Raw genomic sequence first — 21,670 nt, 5'->3', positions numbered from 1 at the left:
TGTTTTGGGTGAGGTCCCCAACGCCTTCCTTTTCCTTCTGGTAAAAGCACCTGAATATATGTATGTATGTATGTATGTAATGTATGTATGTGTCTGTGTGTGTGCTGTATGGTGGGATTGGGGGAGGAGTGAAGAGCTATTGAGTAGTAGGGCCTCTAACTCTGATGGTGGGTCTATGGCCTTGTGGAATTTCCAGTCTCTTCAGGGAACACGTTGGGAAAAACGCTCCTCGCAGGGTTTTGCCCTGATTTTCACTGAACTCAACTGGCTCTCAGGCTTCAGTTCTCCCTCCCTGGGTAAAGGGCTTTACCCTCCCTGGGTAAAGGGCTGGTGTGAGGGCTGGCAACATTTCTGTGCAAAAGTCGAAGAAAATCAAAGCTCTGAGCATTTAGGGCGTCCAAAGTTGGTGCACAACGAGCCAGTCGTACCGTTGGAACCCACATTAACGCATCTTACTTCGCTGTAAATCCAACCTTCCCCCACCCCACTTCCACGCAACAGCCGCTGCCCAGAGGCTGGGATGGATTAATACACAGGCCCCGGGGCCCCCATGGGCCACTGTTACACCAAGCTGGGCAGAGCCCCATTTGATGTCTTTGCTGAGCCGCTTGCCTGCTCCAGAGCGACAGCTGTTGCTGCCAGGGCAGGAGGGTGAGGATGGCAACCTGAGGGAGCACAAAGAGAGGTCAGTCCCCTCCTCCTTCCCTTTCTCACCCTTCCCTCTCCCTGCCCCAGCGAGTTGACAGGGTGGCATCCAACGGGGCACAAGCCACAGCAACGCTTCTTTCTCCTCCTCCATTCCGGGGTTGAGTCTATCGTGCTCAACCCAGCTTCCCACAGGATGATGACCAGATTTGGCAAGGGTGAGGAGAGAGCATTGAGGGCTGCAAGCCGAGTGCCTCAGGCATGCTCTTGCTTCAAGTCCCCCTCCCTGGGCAGGAACAAGCGAAACCTCTCCGGTCTGAACGGCCCAGGGAGGGTGGTGGGAGCAAGTAAGGGCCCGGCCCCACTTGGAGTTGCTCCCTGGGGGCTTCTGAGGGAGACCCTGGGTCAGAGCCTTCTGCGGGGGAGGGAGGGGTTATTGGAGATGCACCGGGCCTGACGGAAGGCCCCGGGATGGTTACCTGTGGCTCACCCCTCACCCCTTCACGGCGACAATTTGTACTTCCCAAGCGCTTAGTACAGTGCTCTGCACATAGTAAGCGCTCAATAAATACGATTGATGATGATGATGACAAGTCAGCTGCAAATTGCAGTCGAACTGGACCACCATTCCCATTGTAGGGGTGGGGGGAGTCCAGTGGGGGCCTCCCCCTTGAACCCCAGGCCCTGGACGGTGGTTTGTAACGGTCTCCCCTCTTCCCCCGGCTCGAGAGCCACATTTGGTTCCAAGAAGAGCCGGCTCCAGGTCCAAGCGGCAGCAAGCCAAGGCCGGGTCAGAGGAACGGGACCGACCGCCGGCAGGCCCTGCCCTCGCCCCGGCCGCTCAACAATCTGTGTGAGGCTCAGAAAAAACCATTTAAGCTCCCTCCGAGGACTGGCCTGGAACGTTTCAGTCTCACAACTGCTCTCAGTTCTTTCGAAGGCCCAGAGAAGTGGCTTGGCCAAAGCCACACAGCTGCCAGGTGGAGCCGCTGGGATTTGAACCCACGACCTCTGCCTCCTAAGCCCGCGCTCTCTCCGCTGAGCCACGCTGCTTCTCTGTAACTTTCTCGAGGTCACATCTCCTCCGGAGGCAAGGGTGGGGTTGGGTTCTCTCCGCTCTTTCCGGCTCACGGCTTTCTATCTATCTGGTCCTCATGTGACTGGGATCTTCCCAGAGGAAATGGCGCTTGATCCCTGGAGGTGGGATCCCCGGGGGGGTGGGAAGGGGGCCTGGATCTTCCGGCTGCGCACGGCTGGCGATACCCTCAGCCAACAGAGCACAAGGGCCCACAGGGCTCTCTCGGGGGTGGGGGGTTCTCTCTCCTCTCCCGCTTCCCCCCCCATTTGAGGATTCCGGTCGGGACCCCCCGGTGAGGCGGGGGGGGAAGGGGGGAGATGCGGCTTGCCCACCTCGAGCGCTCAGTACAGTGCTCTGCACACAGTGAGCGCTCAATAAATACGATCGAATGAATCTCGGCCCCCACGGGCACCCCGAGCGGAGGAGGCCGGAGGGGCGGGCGGCGCTAGTCCAGGGGGTCTCCCGGGGCCCCCTGCGAGGCGGGGGCGTTGAGGCGGTCCAACTCGTCCACCTGGGGAGGCGGGGGGGGCCCCAGGTCCCGGGCCTCGGGGGCGCCGGCCTCCCCGCCGCCCACCGCCGCCAGGTTGGTCAGGGATTTGCTGCGCACGCACTGAAAATCCACGTGGCGACTCTTCCCCTCCTCCTTCTCCCAGGACATCTGGATGAAGGGGCGCTGCACGTAGTTGTAGATGACTTCCGACCGGCCTCCGGGCCTCCTCTTGACCTTCTCTTTGCAGGTGGGGTAGCCTGCCAGGCGCCGTTGGACAGAGAGAGAGGGGACGGGAGAAGCGGCGCGGCTCAGTGGAAACAGCCCGGGCTTTGGACTCCGAGGTCATGGGTTCAAATCCCTGCTCTGCCACTTGTCAGCTGTGTGACTTTTTCACTTCACTCCTCTGGGCCTCAGTTCCCTCATCTGGAGAACGGGGATTGATCAATCGACCAATCGTATTTATTGAGCGCTTACTGTGTGCACGGCACTGGACTAAGCGCTTGGGAAGTACAAGCTGGCAACGTATAGAGACAGTCCCTACCCGACAGTGGGCTCACGGTCTAGAAGATTAAGACCGTGAGCCCCATGTAGGACAACCGGATCACCTTGTATCCCCCCCAGCGCTTAGAACAGTGCTTTGCACATAGTAAGCGCTTAACAAATACCAGCAAAAAAAAAAAAAAATGGGTGGGTAGCTGGACTCCAGGCCTGCCCTTCTCTTCCCCATGTCCACCCTCTGGCCTGGGACTCTCTCCTCCCCCAAAGCCTTATAATAATAATAATAATAATTTTAGTATTTGTTAAGCACTCACTACGTGCAAAGCACTGTTCTAAGCGCTGGGGAGGATACAAGGTGATCGGGTTATCCCACGTGGGGCTCACAATCTTAATCCCCATTTTGCAGATGAGGTAACTGAGGCCCAGAAAAGTGACTTACCCAAAGTCACACAGCTGACAATCAATCAATCGTATTTATTGAGCGCTTACTATGTGCAGAGCACTGTACTAAGCGCTTGGGAAGTACAAATTGGCAACATACAGAGACAGTCGCCGGGATTTGAACCCATGACCTCTGACTCCCAAGCTCGTGCTCTTTCCGCTGGGCCACGCTGCTTCTCTGTAACCTTATCAAGGTCACATGATCGCCCTGTAACCTCCCCAGTGCTTAGAACAGTGCTTGGCACATAGTAAGCGCTTAATAAATGCCATTATTATTATTATTATTATTAATTATCTCCTCCAGAGGCCTTCCCTGATTAGGTTATCTTTTCCCCGACTCCCTCTCGCCTTCTGCATCAGTTCTGCACTTGGATCCGTACCTTTTGGGTGTTTGGTATTCACCCCACCCTCAGTCCCACAGCGCTTACGCACACAGAAGCAGCAGCATGGCTTAGTGGCTAGAGCATGGCCCTAGGAGTCACAAGGTCATGGGTTCTAATCCTGAATCTGCCACATAATAATAATAATAATAATGGTGGTATTTGTTAAGCGCTTACTACGTGCCAAGCACTGTTCTAAGCACTGGGGGGGATACAAGGTGATCAAGGTTGTCCCACGTGGGGTTCACAGTCTTAGTCCCCATTTTACAGATGAGGGAACTGAGGCCCAGAGAAGTTAAGTGACTTGCCCAAGGTCACACAGCTGACAAGTGGCGGAGCCGGGACTCAAACCCATGACCTCTGACTCCCAAGCCTGTGCTCTTTCCATTGAGCGACACTGCTTCTCTGCTGTATGCCCTTGGGCAAGTCACTTCGCTTCTCTGGGCCTCAATTACCTCATCTGTAAAATGGGGATTAAGATTGTGAGCCCCCCGTGGGACAACCTGATTACCTTGTATCCCCCCCAGTGCTTAGAACAGTGCTTGGCACACAGTGTGCGCTTAACAAGTACCATAAGTACTGTATCCATACCATTCGTTTATATTAATTTCTGTCTCCCCCTCTAGACTGCCAGCTTTTTTTAAAATTTATGGTATTTGGTAAGCGCTTACTATATGCCAGGCACTGTATTAAGCACTACGGTTGATACGGGCTAATCAGGTTGGACAAATTCCTGTCCCACACAGGACTCACCATCTTAATTCCCCCTTCTAGACTGTGAGCCCACTGTTGGGTAGGGACCGTCTCTATGTGTTGCCAACTTGGACTTCCCAAGCGCTTAGTACAGTGCTCTGCACACAGTGAGCGCTCAATAAATACGATTGATTGATTGATTGATTCCCAGTTTACAGACAGGGTAACTGAGGTCCAGAGAAGTGAAGTGACTTGCCCAAGGTCACACGGCAGGCAAGCGGCGGGGCCGGAATTAGAACCCAGGTCCTTCTGACTCCCATCCCCACGGGCCGCTCCCCCCAGGCCCCTCCTTTTCAAAGGACCCACAGCACTTATGGACAGCACTTATTGCCCAAAAGCAGCAGCATGGCTTAGTGGATAGACCATGGGCCTGGGATTCAGGTCACGGGTTCTAATCCTCACTCCTCCACTTGTCTGCCGTGTGCCGCTCGTCTTCACTTCTCTGGGTGCCTCAGTTACCTCATCTGCAAAATGGGGATCGAGACTGTGAGCCCCACGTGGGACAGGGACTGTGTCCAACCCGATTAGCATGTATCCACTCCAGTGCTTAGTACAGTGCCTGGCATGCAATAAGCACTTAAATACCATAATTATATCTTTATTATTAGGACTGGGTCTGGGATCGAATCCCAGAACTGCCACTTGTCTGCTCTATGACCTTGGGCAAGTCACCTAATTTCTCTGCCTCAGTTCCTTCATCTGCAAAATGGGGTCCTAACTATGTGCAAGTTTTGTCAGGCATCAATCGACTGGGAGTGCTTATTCTCCACCAAGCACTGTGCAAAATGCTCAAGCCATAGAGTTAAAAGGTTGATCATTTAATAACAATAATAATAATGACTGCATTTAGTAAGCGCTTACTATGTGCAAAGCACTGTTCTAAGCACTGGGGAGGTTACATGGTGATCAGGTTGTTCCCCGGGGGTCTCACAGTCTTAATCCCCATTTTACAGATGAGGTAACTGAAGCTCAGAGAAGTTAAGTGACTTGCCCAAAGTCACACAGCTGACAATTGGCGGAGCTGGAATTTGAACTCATGACCTCTGACTCCAAAGCCCGGGCTCTTTCCACTGAGCCACGCTGCTTCTCTAAGGTTTCATCCAACCTTCTTTCATTTTAATGCCTGTCTCCTCTGAAGACAGTAAGCTCCTTGTAGGCAGGGATTGGGTCAACCAACTTTACTGTATTGTACTCTCCCAGGCGCTTAATGTAGTGGTGTGCATGGAGTAAGCGCTCAATAAATACCACTGATTGACTGCACACAGTTTAGCTTATGTATATATGTTTGTATGTATTTATTACTCTATTTTATTTGTACAAATTTATTCTATTTATTTTATTTTGTTAATAGGTTTTGTTTTGTTGTCTGTCTCCCCCTTCTAGACTGTGAGCCCGCTGTTGGGTAGGGACCGTCTCTATATGTTGCCAACTTGTACTTCCCAAGCGCTTAGTACAGTGCTCTGCACACAGTAAGCGCTCAATAAATACGATTGAATGAATGAATGAATGAATGGGGCCTGTGGCTGGGAAAAACCGTCCCCAGTCTGCCACAATGTCACTTAATAATAATAATAATAATAATGATGGCATTTGTTAAGCACTTACTATGTGCAAAGCACTGTTCTAAGCACTGGGGAGGTTATAAGGTGATCAGGTTGTCCCACCGGGGGGCTCACAGTCTTAATCCCCATTTTCCAGATGAGGGAACTGAAGCCCAGAGAAGTGAAGTGACATAATAATAATATAACAATGGCATTTATTAAGCGCTCACTATGTGCAAAGCACTGTTCTAAGCACTGGGGAGGTTACAAGGTGATCAGGCTGTCCCACGGGGGGCTCACAATTTAATCCCCATTTTACAGATGAGGGAACTGAGGCCCAGAGAAGCGAAGTGACTTGGCCAAAGTCACACAGCTGACAATTGGCGGAGCCGGGATTCGAACCCATGACCTCTGACTCCAAAGCCCGGGCTCTTTCCACTGAGCCACGCTGCTTCTCTAATGGCATTTAGTGAGTACGGTGTGCAGAGCACTGTCCCGAGCACTTGGGAGAGTACGATAGATAGAGGCAGCCCAGCCGAGGGGAAAGAGCTCGGGCCTGGGATCTAATCCCAGAACTGCCATTTGTCTGCTCTAAGACCTTGGGCAAGTCACCTAATTTCTCTGCCTCAGTTCCTTCATCTGCAAAATGGGGATTCAATCCCAGTTCTTCCTCCTACTTCGACTGTGACCTGATGATCTTGTACCCACCCCAGCGCTTAGTATGGCGCTTGATGCAGAGGAAGCGCTTAACAAATACCACAATTATGATTATTACAATAGAGTAAGTAAACCCCCGCCCTGCCGCCTTCACTTTCTGCTCCCTGGCACTGCTCTAAGCGCTGAGGTAGATACACACAGTCCCCGTCATCATCAATCATCATCAATCGTATTTATGGAGCGCTTACTGTGTGCAGAGCACTGGACTAAGCGCTTGGGAAGTCCAAGTTGGCAACATATAGAGACGGTCCCTACCCAACAGTGGGCTCCCAGTCTGTCCCCCATGGGGCTCCCAGTCTTAATCCCTACTTTACAGACGAGGGAACTGAGGCAGAGAGAAGTGAAGTGACTGGCCCAAGGTCACACAGCAGACACGGGATTAGAACCCAAGTCCTTCTGACTCCCAGCCCCGTCACTAGGCAACCCTGCTTCTTCCCAGGGAGGTCCCGTGGGTCGAAAGTGGGAAGACATCAGTTTCTTTTCACCCCACCAGCCAAACCCTGTAGCTCACCCTGAGAGGGGCTAGTTTCAAGACCTGTAAAAGTCTCCCCCGTGGAAAAGAAGAATAAAAAATATTTGATCAAGAAAAATTCAGAGAAAACCACTCACAGCCCCTCTGGGTGGGTCTGGCAGTATGTAGATGGCAAAACTCTCTGAGGGCAGGGATCAATCAATCAATCGTATTTATTGAGCGCTTACTGTGTGCAGGGCACTGTACTAAGCACTTGGGAAGTCCAAGTTGGCAACATATAGAGACGGTCCCTACCCAACAGTGGGCTCCCAGTCTGTCCCCCATGGGGCTCCCAGTCTTAATCCCTACTTTACAGACGAGGGAACTGAGGCAGAGAGAAGTGAAGTGACTGGCCCAGGGTCACACAGCAGACACGTGGCAGAGCCAGGATTAGAACCCAAGTCCTGACTCCCACCCCATCACTAGGCAACCCTGCTTCTTCCCAGGGAGGTCCCGTGGGTCGAAAGTGGGCAGACATCAGTTTCTTTTCACCCCACCAGCCAAACCCTGTAGCTCACCCTGAGAGGGGCTAGTTTCAAGACCTGTAAAAGTCTCCCCGGTGGAAGAGAAGAATAAAAAATATTTGATCAAGAAAAATTCAGAGAAAACCACTCACAGCCCCTCTGGGTGGGTCTGGCAGTATGTAGATGGCAAAACTCTCCGAGGGCAGGGATCAATCAATCAATCGTATTTATTGAGCGCTTACTGTGTGCAGGGCACTGTACTAAGCGTGTGGGAAGTCCAAGTTGGCAACATAGAGAGACAGTCCCTACCCAACAGTGGGCTCATCATCAATCGTATTTATCATCAATCGTATTTATTGAGTGCTTTCTATGGGCAGAGCACTGTACTAAGCGCTTGGGAAGTACAAATTGGCAACGTACAGAGACAGTCCCTACCCAACAGTGGGCTCACAGTCTAAAAGGGGGAGACAGAGAACAAAACCAAACATACTAACAAAATAAAATAAATAGAATAGATATGTACAAGTAAAATAAATAGAGTAATAAATATGTACAAACATATATACATATATACAGGTGCTGTGGGGAAGGGAAGGAGGTAAGATGGGGGGATGGAGAGGGGGACGAGGGGGAGAGGAAGGAAGGGGCTCAGTCTGGGAAGGCTTCCTGGAGGAGGTGAGCTCTCAGTAGGGCTCACAGTCTAAAAGAAGGATGGGGCCCCACAGTTGGAAAAGTGTGCGACTGGAAAATTGGAAAAGTGGTCCTGAAATGGGGGTGGGAGGGGGGCGGTTTCTCTTTTACCTTCAATGCCAATGCGGATGTTTTTCAGCCCCCGCTCCTTCAGGACCGTCTTGGCCACATCTCGGTTCTCGATGTACTTGAAGAATCTGTAGAGCTTGGAGCTGTAAAGAACTGACAGGGCCAGTAGTAGGTCAGACCCGGCCTGCGCGGAGACGAGGGAGGAAGGGGCGTGGCTCAGTGGAAACAGCCCGGGCTTTGGAGTCAGAGGTCATGGGTTCGAATCCCGGCTCTGCCACATGTCTGCTGTGTGTGACCTTGAGTAAGTCAGTTAACTTCTCTGAGCCTCAGGTCCCTCATCTGGAAAATGGGGATTAAGACTGTGAGCCCCCGTGGGACAACCTGATCACCTTGTATCCCCCTCAGCGCTTAGAACAGTGCTTTGCACATAGTAAGCACTTAACAAATACCATTGTTATTACCTGTATATATGTATATATGTTTGTACATATTTATTTATTTATTTATTTATTTTACTTGTACATATCTATCCTATTTATTTTATTTTGTTAGTATGTTTGGTTTTGTTCTCTGTCTCCCCCTTTTAGACTGTGAGCCCACTGCTGGGTAGGGACCGTCTCTATATGTTGCCAACTTGTACTTCCCAAGCGTTTAGTACAGTGCTCTGCACACAGTAAGCGCTCAATAAATACGATTGATGATGATGATGATCCGGGGCCCACCCCAATCCCGGGCAACTGCCCAATCAGCGGAGCCTCTCCGGCATCTTACTTTGGGAATATTCCTCCCCCATGGGCGGAGGGTGGTCTTCGTCCCAGTCCACCGAGTCTTCGTCCGTCAGCACGACAATGTGGCACTCGCGCTCCCCTTTCTTGGCGCTGCCCACCATGATGGGCAGGATCAACTCTTCGAGGTAATGGTCGAACTGCTTGTGGGCGCCGTCGTTTGAGAGCTCGTGCAGCAGCGCACCTGGACAGGGGAGGAGAGGCAGGTGGAAAGGAAGGTTCCAGGGCCACCGGCCAGGAGAGCGTGGCTTCGTGGAAAGGGCACGGGCTTGGGACTCAGAAGTCGTGGGTTCTAATCCCGGTTCCACTACTTAGCAGCTGTGTGACTTTGGGAAAGTCACTTAACTTCTCTGGGCCTCAGTGACCTCATCTGTACCACTGTTAGGTAGGGACTGTCTCTATATGTTGCCAATTTGTACTTCCCAAGCGCTTAGTACAGTGCTCTGCACATAGTAAGCACTCAATAATTGATGATGATGATGATGATCTGTAAAATGGGGATTAAGACTGTAAGCCCCATGTGGGACAACCTGATTACCTTGTATCGACCCCAGAGCTTAAAACAACGCTTGTCACGGAGTAAGCGCTTAACAAATACCATCATCATCATCATCACTTCTAGACTGGAACCTCCTTGTGGGCAGGGAATGCGGCTGTTATACTATTATAGCGTACTCACCCAAGTACTTGGTACAGTGCTGTGCACATAGTAAGCACTCAAGAAACACGACTGAATGAATGAATGTTATATTGTATTTGTATCCTCCCAAGTGCTTAGTACAGTGCTCTGCATATGGTAAGCGCTCAATAATTACGATATTGGCTGACTGACTGAGGTGGTTCTTTCCTGGGAGGTGGAGAAGAGGTTTACGGGAGTAAACTGATGCTCAGGGAAGTTAGTGACAAAGGGAGAGAGCCAGAGGCTTGGTCTCGGGATCAGACAGTGTGGATCTGTCTGTCTCTCTCTCTATTTTAATAATATTTGTTATCACTTAAATAGCAGTGCCTGCTTACCATGTGTCAGGCACTCCACTAAGTACTGGAGCAGATACAAGTTAATCAGGTTGGAACGCTATCCAACCTTGGCTTCACTGACTCTGTCCTCTCCTGGTTCTCCTCTTATCTCTCTGGCAGTTCATTCTCAGTCTCCTTTGTGGGCTCCTCCTCCCCCTCCCATCCCCTAACAACTGTAGGGGTTCCTCAAGGGTTCAGTTCTTGGTCCCACTGTTGGGTAGGGACTGTCTCTATATGTTGCCAACTTGTACTTCCCAAGCGCTTAGTACAGTGCTCTGCACACAGTAAGCGCTCAATAAATACGATTGATTGATGGGTCCCCTTCTACTGTCCATCTACAATCACTTCCTTGGAGAATTCATTCGCTCCCACAGCTTCAACTATCATCTCTATGCGGACGACACTCATATCTGTATCCCCTCCCCTGTTCTCCTTCCCTCCCTCCAGGCTTGCATCTTCTCCTGCCTTCAGGACATCTCTACTTGGAAGTCCTCCTGCCTCTAAAAATCAACATGTCCAAGACAGAGCTCCAACTTGTACCTCCCAAGCGCTTAGTACAGTGCTCTACACACAGTAAGCACTCAATAAATACGACTGATTGATTATCTTTCCTCCCAAACCCTGTCCTCTTCCTGACTTTCCTGTCACTGTGGACGGCACTACCATCGTTCACGTCTTACAAGCCTGTAATCTTGGTGTCATCCTTGACTTCGTTCTCTCATTCGCCCCACTTATCCAATCTGTCATCAAAACCTGTTTGTCTCACCTTCCCAACATCGTCAAGATCCGCCCTTTCCTCTCCATCCAAACCGCTCCCACGTTAGTACAATCACTCATCCTATCCCGATTGGATTACTGCATCAGCCTCCTTTCTGACCTACCAATCTCCTGCCTCTCCCCACTTCAGTCCATACTTCACTCTGCTGTCCAGTTTATCTTTCTATAGAAACGTTGAGGGCATGTCACCCCCCCAACCTTCAAAAAATCTCCAATAGTTTTCCATCCACCTCCATATCCAACAAAAATTCTTCATTATTGGCTTTAAAGCGGTCCATCACCTTGCCCCCTCCTACCTCACCTTCCTTCTCTCCTTCTACATCCCAGACCGCGCACTCCGCTCCCCTGCCGCTAACCTCCTCACTGGGCCTCCATCTCGCCTGTCTCGCTGCCAACCCCTGGCCCTACCTCTGGCCTTGAAAGCCCTCCCTCCCCAAATCCTCCAATCACTCTTTCCCTCTTCAAAGCCCTACTGAAAGCACACCTCCTCCAAGAGGCCTTCCCAGACTAAGCCCCCTTTTCCTCAGCTCCCCCTCCCTTCTGCGTCACCTCAACTTGCTCCCTTTGCTCTCCCCCCCCTCCCCCCCACAGCACTTAGGTATATATCTATAATTCTACTTATTTATATATATATATATAATCCATGCCCACAACAGTCTTACAGTCTAGACGGTGGGAGACGGGCATCAAATCAATATATATGTGTATATATATATATAGATAGATAGATAGATAGATAGATAGATATAAATCCATGCCCACAACAGTCTTACAGTCTAGACGGGGGGAGAGGTACATCAAATCAATATATATATATATTGATATATCCAGACTGTAAGACTGTTGTGGGCATGGATTGTCTCTCTTTATTGCTATATTGTACTTTCCAAGCACTTAGTACAGTGCTCTGCACACAGTAAGCGCTCAATAAATACGACTGTTCTATTCTATTTATTTTATTTTGTTAGTATGTTTGGTTTTGTTCTCTGTCTCCCCCTTTTAGACTGTGAGCCCACTGTTGGGTAGGGACTGTCTCTATATGTTGCCAATTTGTACTGCCCAAGCGCTTAGTACAGTGCTCTGCACATAGTAAGCGCTCAATAAATACGATTGATGATGATGATGATGACTGAATGAATGAACAGTCCCTGTCTCACAAAGGGCTCATAAATCCCCCATTTTACAGATGAGGTAACTGAGGTGTAGAGAAACTAAGTGACTTGCCCTAGGTCACACAGCAGACAAAGTGGCAGAGTCAGGATTAGAACCCAGGTCCTTTTGACGCCCAGGCCCGGGCTCTTTCCCCTAGCCCACGCCATAATGATAATGATGGCATTTGTTAAACATTTCTATGTGCCAAGCACTGTTTGAAATGCTGGAATAAATAAAAGGTAACCTGGTTGGACAAAATCCCTGTCCCATATAGGGCTCAAAGTCTAAGTACTAGGGAGAACAGGTATTGATTTCCCATTTTATAGATGAAACTGAGGCATCGAGAAATGCAGTGACTTGCCCAAAGTCACTCAGCAGGCAAGTGGCAGAGCTAGCGTTAGAACTCAGGTCCTCCGACACCCAGGCGCGTGCTCTTTCCACTAGGCCCCGCAGCTTCATCATTGGTATTTGAGTGTTTACTGTGTGCAGAGCACTGTACTAAGTGCTTTTAGACTGTGAGCCCATTGTTGGGTAGGGACCGTCTCTATATGTTGCCAACTTGTACTTCCCAAGCGCTTAGTACAGTGCTCTGCACACAGTAAGCGCTCAATAAATACGATTGATGATGATGATGATGAAGTGCTTGGGAGAGTACGACACAATTGAGTTGGTAGTCACTTTCCCTGCCTACAACGAGCTTCACCGGCCCTTAGTGAAGAGTTTCCACACTAAACCCCTTTCCCCAACCATTCAGCAACAGTTTTCATTTCTAACAGCCCTTCTAATAATAATAATAATAATGGCATTTGTTAAGCGCTTACTATGTGCAAAGCACTGTTCTAAGCGCTGGGGAGGTTACAAGGTGATCAGGTTGTCCCACGGGGGGGCTCACAGTTTTAATCCCCATTTTCCAGATGAGGTAACTGAGGCCCAGAGAAGTTAAGTGACTTGCCCAAAGTCACCCAGCTGACAGTTGGCGGAGCCGGGATTTGAACCCATGACCTCTGACTCCAAAGCCCGGGCTCTTTCCACTGAGCCACGCTGCTTCTAACATCCCTCTACTGGGGGAACTGCGACCCAGAGAGGTGAAGTGTCTTGACACGCTGCGGAGAAGCAGCGTGGCTCAGTGGAAAGAGCACGGGCTTTGGTCATGGGTTCAAATCCCGGCTCCGCCAACTGTCAGCTGTGTGACTTTGGGCAAGTCACTTCTCTGTGCTTCAGTTACCTCATCTGAAAAATGGGGATTAAAAACTGTGAGCCCCCCCGTGGGACAACCTGATCACCTTGTAACCTCCCCAGCGCTTAGAACAGTGCTTTGCACATAGTCAGCGCTTAAAAAATACCATCATTATTATTATTATTTTATTATTGTCCAACACCACCCAGCAAGTGAGAGGGTGAGCCGGCTTTAAATAAGCCCCGTTTTTCCTCTTCTCCTCCCCATCCCCCCGCCCTACCTCCCTCCCCTCCCCACAGCACCTATATATAGGTTTGTACAGATTTATTACTCTTTTTATTTTACTTGTACATATTTACTATTCTATTTATTTTGTTAATGATGTGCATTTATATATATAAATCATGTACATATGTTTGTGCATATTTATTACTCTATTTTACTTGTTCATATCTATTCTATTTATTTTATTTTGTTAGTATGTTTGGTTTTGTTCTCTGTCTCCCCCTTTTAGACTGTGAGCCCACTGTTGGGTAGGGACTGTCTCTATATGTTGCCAACTTGGACTTCCCAAGCGCTTAGTACAGTGCTCTGCACACAGTAAGCGCTCAATAAATACGACTGATTGATTGATTTAAATCACAAGTCTTCCGAGAGTCTGCGCTTCTGTCCAACCTAACACCCCACAATGCCTCAAAATCAGGGCAGATAAAGTAAGTGGTGGGCGCCGCCCGGTCCTGCTGCTTCCTTCCACCTCCAGACCCTCCCCACCTCCTACTCTCCCCCAGCTCCTCCTTGCCCCCCTAACTCCTGCTCTCCTCCCCCCCCAAAACTCCTGCTCCTCCCCCCCACCTCCTGCTCTCCCCCCACCCACCTCCTGCTCTCCCCCGACTCACCTCCTGCTCTCCCCCCACTCACCTCCTGCTCTCCCCCCACCCACCTCCTGCTCTCCCCCCACCCAACTCCTGCTTCCCCCTCAACTCCTGCTCTCCACCCCCCAGATCCCACTTCCAGCCCCTCCCCAACTCCTGCTCCTTTCCCCCCAAATCCTCCTTCTCCCCCATCCTCCTTTCCCCCCATCCTCCTTCCCCCCCCATCCTCCTTTCCCCCATCCTCCTTTCCCCCCCATCCTCCTTTCCCCCCATCCTCCTTTCCCCCCATCCTCCTTCCCCCCCATCCTCCTTTCCCCCATCCTCCTTTCCCCCCCATCCTCTTTCCCCCCGATCCTCCTTCCCCACCAAACTTGTACTTCCCAAGCGCTTAGTACAGTGCTCTGCATACAGTAAGCGCTCAATAAATACGATTGATTGATTGATTGATTGATTGACTTTTTGCCGTCTGAATCTGAATTCTCAGATGCTTCCCTGCCTAGGATCCCTCTGGCTGGATCTGGAAGAGCCCCTTGTAGCCAAACCCTGGGAAACTACCGACTTGTTGTGGGCAGGGAATGTGTCCGTTTGTTGTTCTATTGTACTCTCCCGAGTTCTTAGCACACAATAAGCGTTCAGTGAATACGATCGAATCAATAAATACGATTCAATAGCTCATCCCCGGCACTTACTCAGGTCTTGACATTTGATAGTGTTGAAATCAAAGTTGATGCAGAGATAATCACATGTATCTCTCAGGTCAGGTATAGAAATGCCATCTGGACAGTTAATGATTCCAGTCTTGTAGTAATCCTGTAAAGCAGATCACCAAAAGAGTGTCACATCATCATCATCATCATCCTCATCATCAATGGTATTTATTGAGTGCTTATTTTATGCAGAGCACTGTCACATGAGAAGAGAGAAGCAGTGTGGCTTCGTGGAAAGAGCCGGGCTTGGGAGTCAGAGGTCGTGGGTTCTAATCCTGGCTCCGCCCCTTGTCGGCTGTGAGATTTTGGGCAAGTCACTTCACTTCTCTGTGCCTCAGTTACCTCATCTGTAAAATGAGGATGAAGACTGTGAGCCCCACGTGGGACAACCCAACTACCTTGTATCTACCCCAGCGCTTAGAACAGTGCTTGGCACATAATAATAATAATAATGGCATTTATTAAGCGCTTACTATGTGCTAAACACTGTTCTAAGCACTGGGGAGGTTACAAGGTGATCAGGTTGTCCCACGTGGGGCTCACAGTCTTAACCCCCATTTTACAGATGAGGTCACTGAGGCACGGAGAAGGGAAGTGACTTGCCCAATGTCACCCAGCTGACAATTGGCAGAGCCGGGATTTGCACCCATGACCTCTGACTCCAAAGCCCGGGCTCTTTCCACTGAGCCACGCTGCTTCTCTATAGTAAGCGCATAGTAAGTGCTTAAATACCATCATCGGCATCAGCATCATCACCCACGTCCTTCCGTTCTGATAAAGGAGAAGGTTGTCTGAGTGTGGCCTAGGGCAAAGAGCACAGGCCTGGGAGTAAGAGGACCTGGGTTCTAATCCCAGTTCCGCCACTTGTCTGCTGTGTGACCTTGGGCAAGTCACTTCAATCAATCAATCAATCGTACTTATTGAGCGCTTACTGTGTGCAGAACACTGTATTAAGCGCTTGGGAAGTACAAGTTGGCAACATATAGAGACAGTCCCTACCCAACAGTGGGCTCACAGTCTAAAAGCTTTTATTTTATTTTATTTATTTTTATTTTATTTTATTTTTATTTTATTCGATTGAGGCTACTTCACTTTTCTATGCTTCAGTATTACCTGCAAAATGGGGATTAAAACGGTGAGCCCCATGTGGGACATGGACTGGGTCCGACCCAAATATCTTCTATCTACCCCAGTACTTAGTACAGTCCCTGGCACATAGTAAGCGCTTAACAAATACCATGGAAAAAAAATGCCTGTTCTCTCTCCTACTCAGATTGTGAGCCCTATGTGGGATCTGATCATCTTGCACCTACTCCAGAACTTAGGACAGTTCTTAGCTCGTGGTGGGCAGGGAATGTGTCTGTTTATTGTTACGCTGTACTCTCCCAAGTGCTTAGTACAGTGTTTTGCACACAGGAAGCGCTCATTAAATACGCCTGACTGAATGAATGAATGAATGTTTAGCACATAGGAAGCGCTTAAAAACCACAGTTACTATTAAAAACTACAAGGGGATTCGATTGAGGCCAAAGCATCACCAGGACATTTGTCTAGGCAAACATGGCTTCTCGGGAGAGAGAGGCCAAACTCAGGGGTGGGAGGATATATATAAGTATATATGTTTGTACGTATTTATTACTCTATATATTATTTATTTTATTGGTACATGTTTATTCTATTTATTTTATTTTGTTAATATGTTTTGTTTTGTTCTCTGTCTCCCCCTTCTAGACTGTGAGCCCACTGCTGGGTAGGGACCGTCTCTATATGTTGCCAACTTGGACTTCCCAAGCGCTTAGTACAGTGCTCTGCATGCAGTAAGCACTCAATCATCATCATCATCACCGTATTTATTGAGCGCTTACTATGTGCAGAGCACTGTACTAAGCGCTTGGGAAGTACAAATTGGCAACATATAGAGACAGTCAATAAATATGATTGAATGAATGAATGAATGAATGAGGAGACCGGGCCATGGTGGCTATGGTGGCCACGTCCCGTTAGCCGGCCGAGCCCGCCCCCTCCCCTTCCCCACTGTAGACGGTCCCCCCTCACCAGCACTGTTCGAAACACTGTGGAGCTGATCCCCTCCGCGATCTCAAACTCCCCCTTGTCGTTGGGCCGGGTGAAATTGTATTCTCTCCCAGGGCCGAACATCCTGGAAGACATGAGAGAGAGAGTGAGAGAGTGAGAGAGTGAGAGAGGGAGGGAGAGATGAAATGCAACTGCCCAGGGTGGTAGGGACCCCTCTCCCCACAGGACCAACTCCATTCTGGCCCCTTCCATGATGAGAAGCAGAAACCGGAGAAGCAGTGTGGCCTAGTGGACAGAAAACAGGCCTGGGAGTCAGAAGGACCTGGGTTCTAATCCCAGCTCTGTCACTTGTCTGCTGCGTGACCCTGGGCAAGTCACTTCACTTCTCTGGGCCTCAGACTATTAGCCCCGGGTGGGACACGGACTGTGTCCAACTTTATTACCTTATATCTCCCCTAGCGCTTAGTGCCTGGCACCTAGTAAGCGCTTAAGATCCGCCAAGATCCGCCCTTTCCTCTCCATCCATACCGCTACCCTGCTCGTTCATGCTCTCATCCTATCCCGTCTGGACTACTGCACCAGCTTCCTTTCTGATCTCCCATCCTCGTGTCTCTCCCCACTTCAAACCATACTTCATGCTGCTGCCCGGATTGTCTTTGTCCAGAAACGCTGTGGGCATGTTACTCCCCTCCTCAAAAATCTCCAGTGGCTACCAATCAATCTGCGCATCAGGCAGAAACTCCTCACCCTGGGCTTCCAGGCTGTCCATCCCCTCGCCCCCTCCTACCTCACCTCCCTTCTCTCCTTCTCCAGCCCAGCCCGCACCCTCCGCTCCTCCGCCGCTGATCTCCTCACCGTACCTCGCTCTCGCCTGTCCCGCCATCGACCCCCGGCCCACGTCATCCCCCGGGCCTGGAATGCCCTCCCTCTGCCCATCCGCCAAGCTAGCTCTCTTCCTCCCTTCAAGGCCCTACTGAGAGCTCCCCTCCTCCAGGAGGCCTTCCCAGACTGAGCCCCTTCCTTCCTCTCCCCCTTGTTCCCCTCTCCATCCCCCCCATCTTACCTCCTTCCCTTCCCCACAGCACCTGTATATATGTATATATGTTTGTACATATTTATTACTCTATTAATTAATTTATTTATTTTACTTGTCCATATCTATTCTATTTATTTTATTTTGTTAGTATGTTTTGTTTTGTTCTCTGTCTCCCCCTTTTAGACTGAGCCCACTGTTGGGTAGGGACTGTCTCTATATGTTGCCAACTTGTGCTCCCCAAGCGTTTAGTACAGTGCTCTGCACACAGTAAGTGCTCAATAAATACGATTGATTGATTGATTAATAGATATCAGAAAAAAAGCCCAATGATCCAGTGCTTAGGTGTCACGCTCTGCATTTAGCACACGCTCAATAAACACCACTGAAGGATCCCTCCCACAGTTCCCTCCCTGGGATAGGTTTGCCCGCTGGCCAGCCGGCCCGAATCAGTTACCTGCCGAGCATGGTGTCCGGGTGGGCGGTGAAGATCTGCGGGTTGACGACGAAGCGAGCGTCGTCCACGATCAGGGTGACCTTCTCCGGGGCGTGGGGGTGGGCGCCGTCTGGGCTCCTCTTCCTGGCGGCCGGGCAGCCCGGGCTCTGGGGGACGGCAGCGGTGGCGTCCGCGGGGGGTTTGGCGGCCGGGGACTGAGCGGGTCGCTCCACGGGGGGATCTGAAAGTGCCGGCCAATGGACCCAGGTGAGCTTAGCCATTCTGGCCGTCCGCGGAAGTCGCCTGCGCTGGGTCGGGGGGGAGTGGGCTGCATGGCAGGGGACTTCATGCTGCTGCCCGGATTATTTTTGTCCAGAAACGCTCTGGGCACATCACTCCCCTCCTTAAAAATCTCCAGTGGCTACCAATCAATCTGCGTATCAGGCAGAAACTCCTCACCCTGGGCTTCAAGGCTGGCCATCCCCTCGCCCCCTCCTACCTCACCTCCCTTCTCTCCTTCTACAGCCCAGCCTGCATCCTCCGCTCCTCCACCGCTGATCTCCTCACCGTACCTTGCCCTCGCCTGTCCCGCCATCGACCCCCGGACCACGTCATCCCCGGGCCCGGAATGCCCTCCCTCTGCCCATCCGCCAAGCTAGCTCTCTTCCTCCCTTCAAGGCCCTGCTGAGAGCTCACCTCCTCCAGGAGGCCTTCCCAGACTGAGCCCCTTCCTTCCTCTCCCCCTCGTCTCCCTCTCCATCCCCACCATCTTACCTCCTTCCCTTCCCCACAGCACCTGTATATATGTATATATGTTTGTACATATTTTTTACTCTATTTATTTATTTTATTTGTATATATCTATTCTATTTATTTTATTTTGTTAGTATGTTTGGTTTTGTTCTCTGTCTCCCCCTTTTAGACTGTGAGCCCACTGTTGGGTAGGGACTGTCTCTGTATGTTGCCAATTTGTACTTCCCAAGCGCTTAGTACAGTGCTCTGCACATAGTAAGCGCTCAATAAATACGATTGATGATGATGATGATGATGGGGAACAAAGGGATGGGGAGCCAGATGCTCCTCGCTGAGAGCGAGTCGGGGAGGGGCAGCCCTGGCCAGCAGGCTGACTTGGCCGCTGTCCCGAGCCCTGAAATTTGTACAGCGCCTCCCATCATCATCATCATCATCAATCGTATTTATTGAGCGCTTACTGTGTGCAGAGCACTGGACTAAGCGCTTGGGAAGTACCAGTTGGCAACATATAGAGACAGTCCCTACCCAACAGCGGGCTCACAGTCTAAAAGGGGGAGACAGAGAACAAAACCAAACACACTAACAAAATAAAATAAATAGAATAGATATGTACAAGTAAAATAAACAGAGTAACAAATATGTACAAACATATATACATATAAACAGGTGCTGTGGGGAAGGGAAGGAGGTAAGATCGGGGTGATGGAGAGGGGGATGAGGGGGAGAGGAAGGAAGGGGCTCAGTCTGGGAAGGCCTCCTGGAGGAGGTGAGCTCTCAGTAGGGCCGTAGGGCCTTGAAGGGAGGAAGAGAGCTCCCAGGAGGTCTGCCCTATTTCAACAAATACAAATGCAAACACACACACACACACACACACCCATCTCAATTGCATGTACATATGCACAAATACACACACCCTATCTCTCACACCCACCCACACACTCATTCCATCTCAAACAATGGGCAGGGAATGTTTCTACCAACTGTTAAACTATATCATCATCATCATCATCAATCGTATTTATTGAGCGCTTACTGTGTGCAGAGCACTGTACTAAGCGCTTGGGAAGTACAAGTTGGCAACATATAGAGACAGTCCCTACCCAACAGTGGGCTCACAGTCTAAAAGGGGGAGACAGAGAACAAAACCAAACATACTAACAAAATAAAATAGAGTGGATATGTACAAGTAAAATAAATAGAGTAACAAATACGTACAAACATATATACATATAAAGGGAAGGAGGTAAGATGGGGGGTGGAGAGGGGGACGAGGGGGAGAGGAAGGAAGGGGCTCAGTCTGGGAAGGCCTCCTGGAGTAGGTGAGCTCTCAGTAGGGCAACTATATGAGACAACTATATAACTATAGTTATAACTATATACTATATAAACTATATAACAACTATATGCTCCCAAATGCTTAGTACAGTGCTCTGCACACAATCTGGTGCCCCCACACTGTCTCCTTATCTGTCGCTAATCCCTTCTTCCTCTCTTTGTTTTTAAGATTGCTAGCGCCCTAAGGGGCAGGGGCAGTGTCTAGACTGAAACTCCTTGTGGGCAGGGAACGTTTCTACCGACTCTGTTATACTGGACTTTCCCAAGTGCTTAGTAGAGTGCTCTGCACACAGTATGCGCTCAATAAATGCCACTGATTGACAGATATTCATGTCCGTCTCCCCGTCTAGATCGTAAGAAGCAGCGTGGCTCAGAGAAGTGAAGTGAAGTGAAGTGACTTGCCCAAAGTCACACAGCTGACAAGTGTGTGACACTGCCTTGAGAAGCAGCATGGCTCAGTGGAAAGAGCCCGGGCTTTGGAGTCGGAGGTCATGGGTTCAAATCCCGGCTCCGCCACTTGTCAGCTGTGTGACTTTGGGCAAGTCACTTCACTTCTCTGGGCCTCAGTTCCCTCATCTGTAAAATGGGGATTAAGACTGTGAGCCCCCCGTGGGACAACCTCATCACCTTGTATCTCCCCAGTGCTTAGAACAGTGCTTTGCACATAGTAAGCGCTTAACAAATGCCATCATCATTATTATTATTGTAAGGTGGTTGTGGGCAGGGAGTGTGTCTGTATATTGTTATATTGTCCTCTTCCAAGCGCACAGAAAGCACACAGTAAGAGCTCAATAAACATGACTGACTGATGTTTCACGGCAGTTGTCGAGAGCCGCTAATCTCCTCACTGTACCTCGTTCTCGCCTGTCCCGCCGTCGACCCCCGGCCCACGTCATCCCCCGGGCCTGGAATGCCCTCCCTCTGCCCCTCCGCCAAGCTAGCTCTCTTCCTCCCTTCAAGGCCCTGCTGAGAGCTCACCTCCTCCAGGAGGCCTTCCCAGACTGAGCCCCTTCCCTCCTCTCCCCCCTCGTCCCCCTCTCCATCCCCCCCCATCTTACCTCCTTCCCTTCCCCACAGCACCTGTATATATGTATATATGGTTGTACATATTTATTACTCTATTTATTTATTTATTTATTTATTTTACTTGTACATTTCTATCCTATTTATTTTATTTTGTTGGTATGTTTGGTTCTGTTCTCTGTCTCCCCCTTTTAGACTGTGAGCCCACTGTTGGGTAGGGACTGTCTCTATGTGTTGCCAATTTGTACTTCCCAAGCGCTTAGTACAGTGCTCTGCACATAGTAAGCGCTCAATA

General features: G+C 50.1%; 1 protein-coding gene across 1 annotated transcript in view; it reads right to left on the bottom strand.

The window, feature by feature from the left end:
* Positions 1-1,664: 1,664 nt before the first annotated feature.
* KCTD20 (potassium channel tetramerization domain containing 20) overlaps positions 1,665-21,670 on the bottom strand; it is a 50,598-nt gene continuing 30,592 nt past the window's right edge. The window contains exons 3-8 of the mRNA XM_038749652.1: positions 18,286-18,505; positions 16,817-16,919; positions 14,744-14,864; positions 9,049-9,246; positions 8,320-8,430; positions 1,665-2,470 (exon numbers count right to left, since the gene is read on the bottom strand). Coding sequence (XP_038605580.1) covers positions 2,169-2,470; positions 8,320-8,430; positions 9,049-9,246; positions 14,744-14,864; positions 16,817-16,919; positions 18,286-18,505 — 1,055 coding nt within the window. The 3' untranslated portion in view covers positions 1,665-2,168. The remainder of the gene's footprint in view (positions 2,471-8,319; positions 8,431-9,048; positions 9,247-14,743; positions 14,865-16,816; positions 16,920-18,285; positions 18,506-21,670) is intronic.

This window comes from Tachyglossus aculeatus, chromosome 7 (genome assembly GCF_015852505.1).
Source record: "Tachyglossus aculeatus isolate mTacAcu1 chromosome 7, mTacAcu1.pri, whole genome shotgun sequence".
In the NCBI taxonomy this organism is placed as follows: Eukaryota; Metazoa; Chordata; class Mammalia; order Monotremata; family Tachyglossidae; genus Tachyglossus; species Tachyglossus aculeatus.
This window is presented reverse-complemented; position numbering and strand designations above follow the sequence as displayed.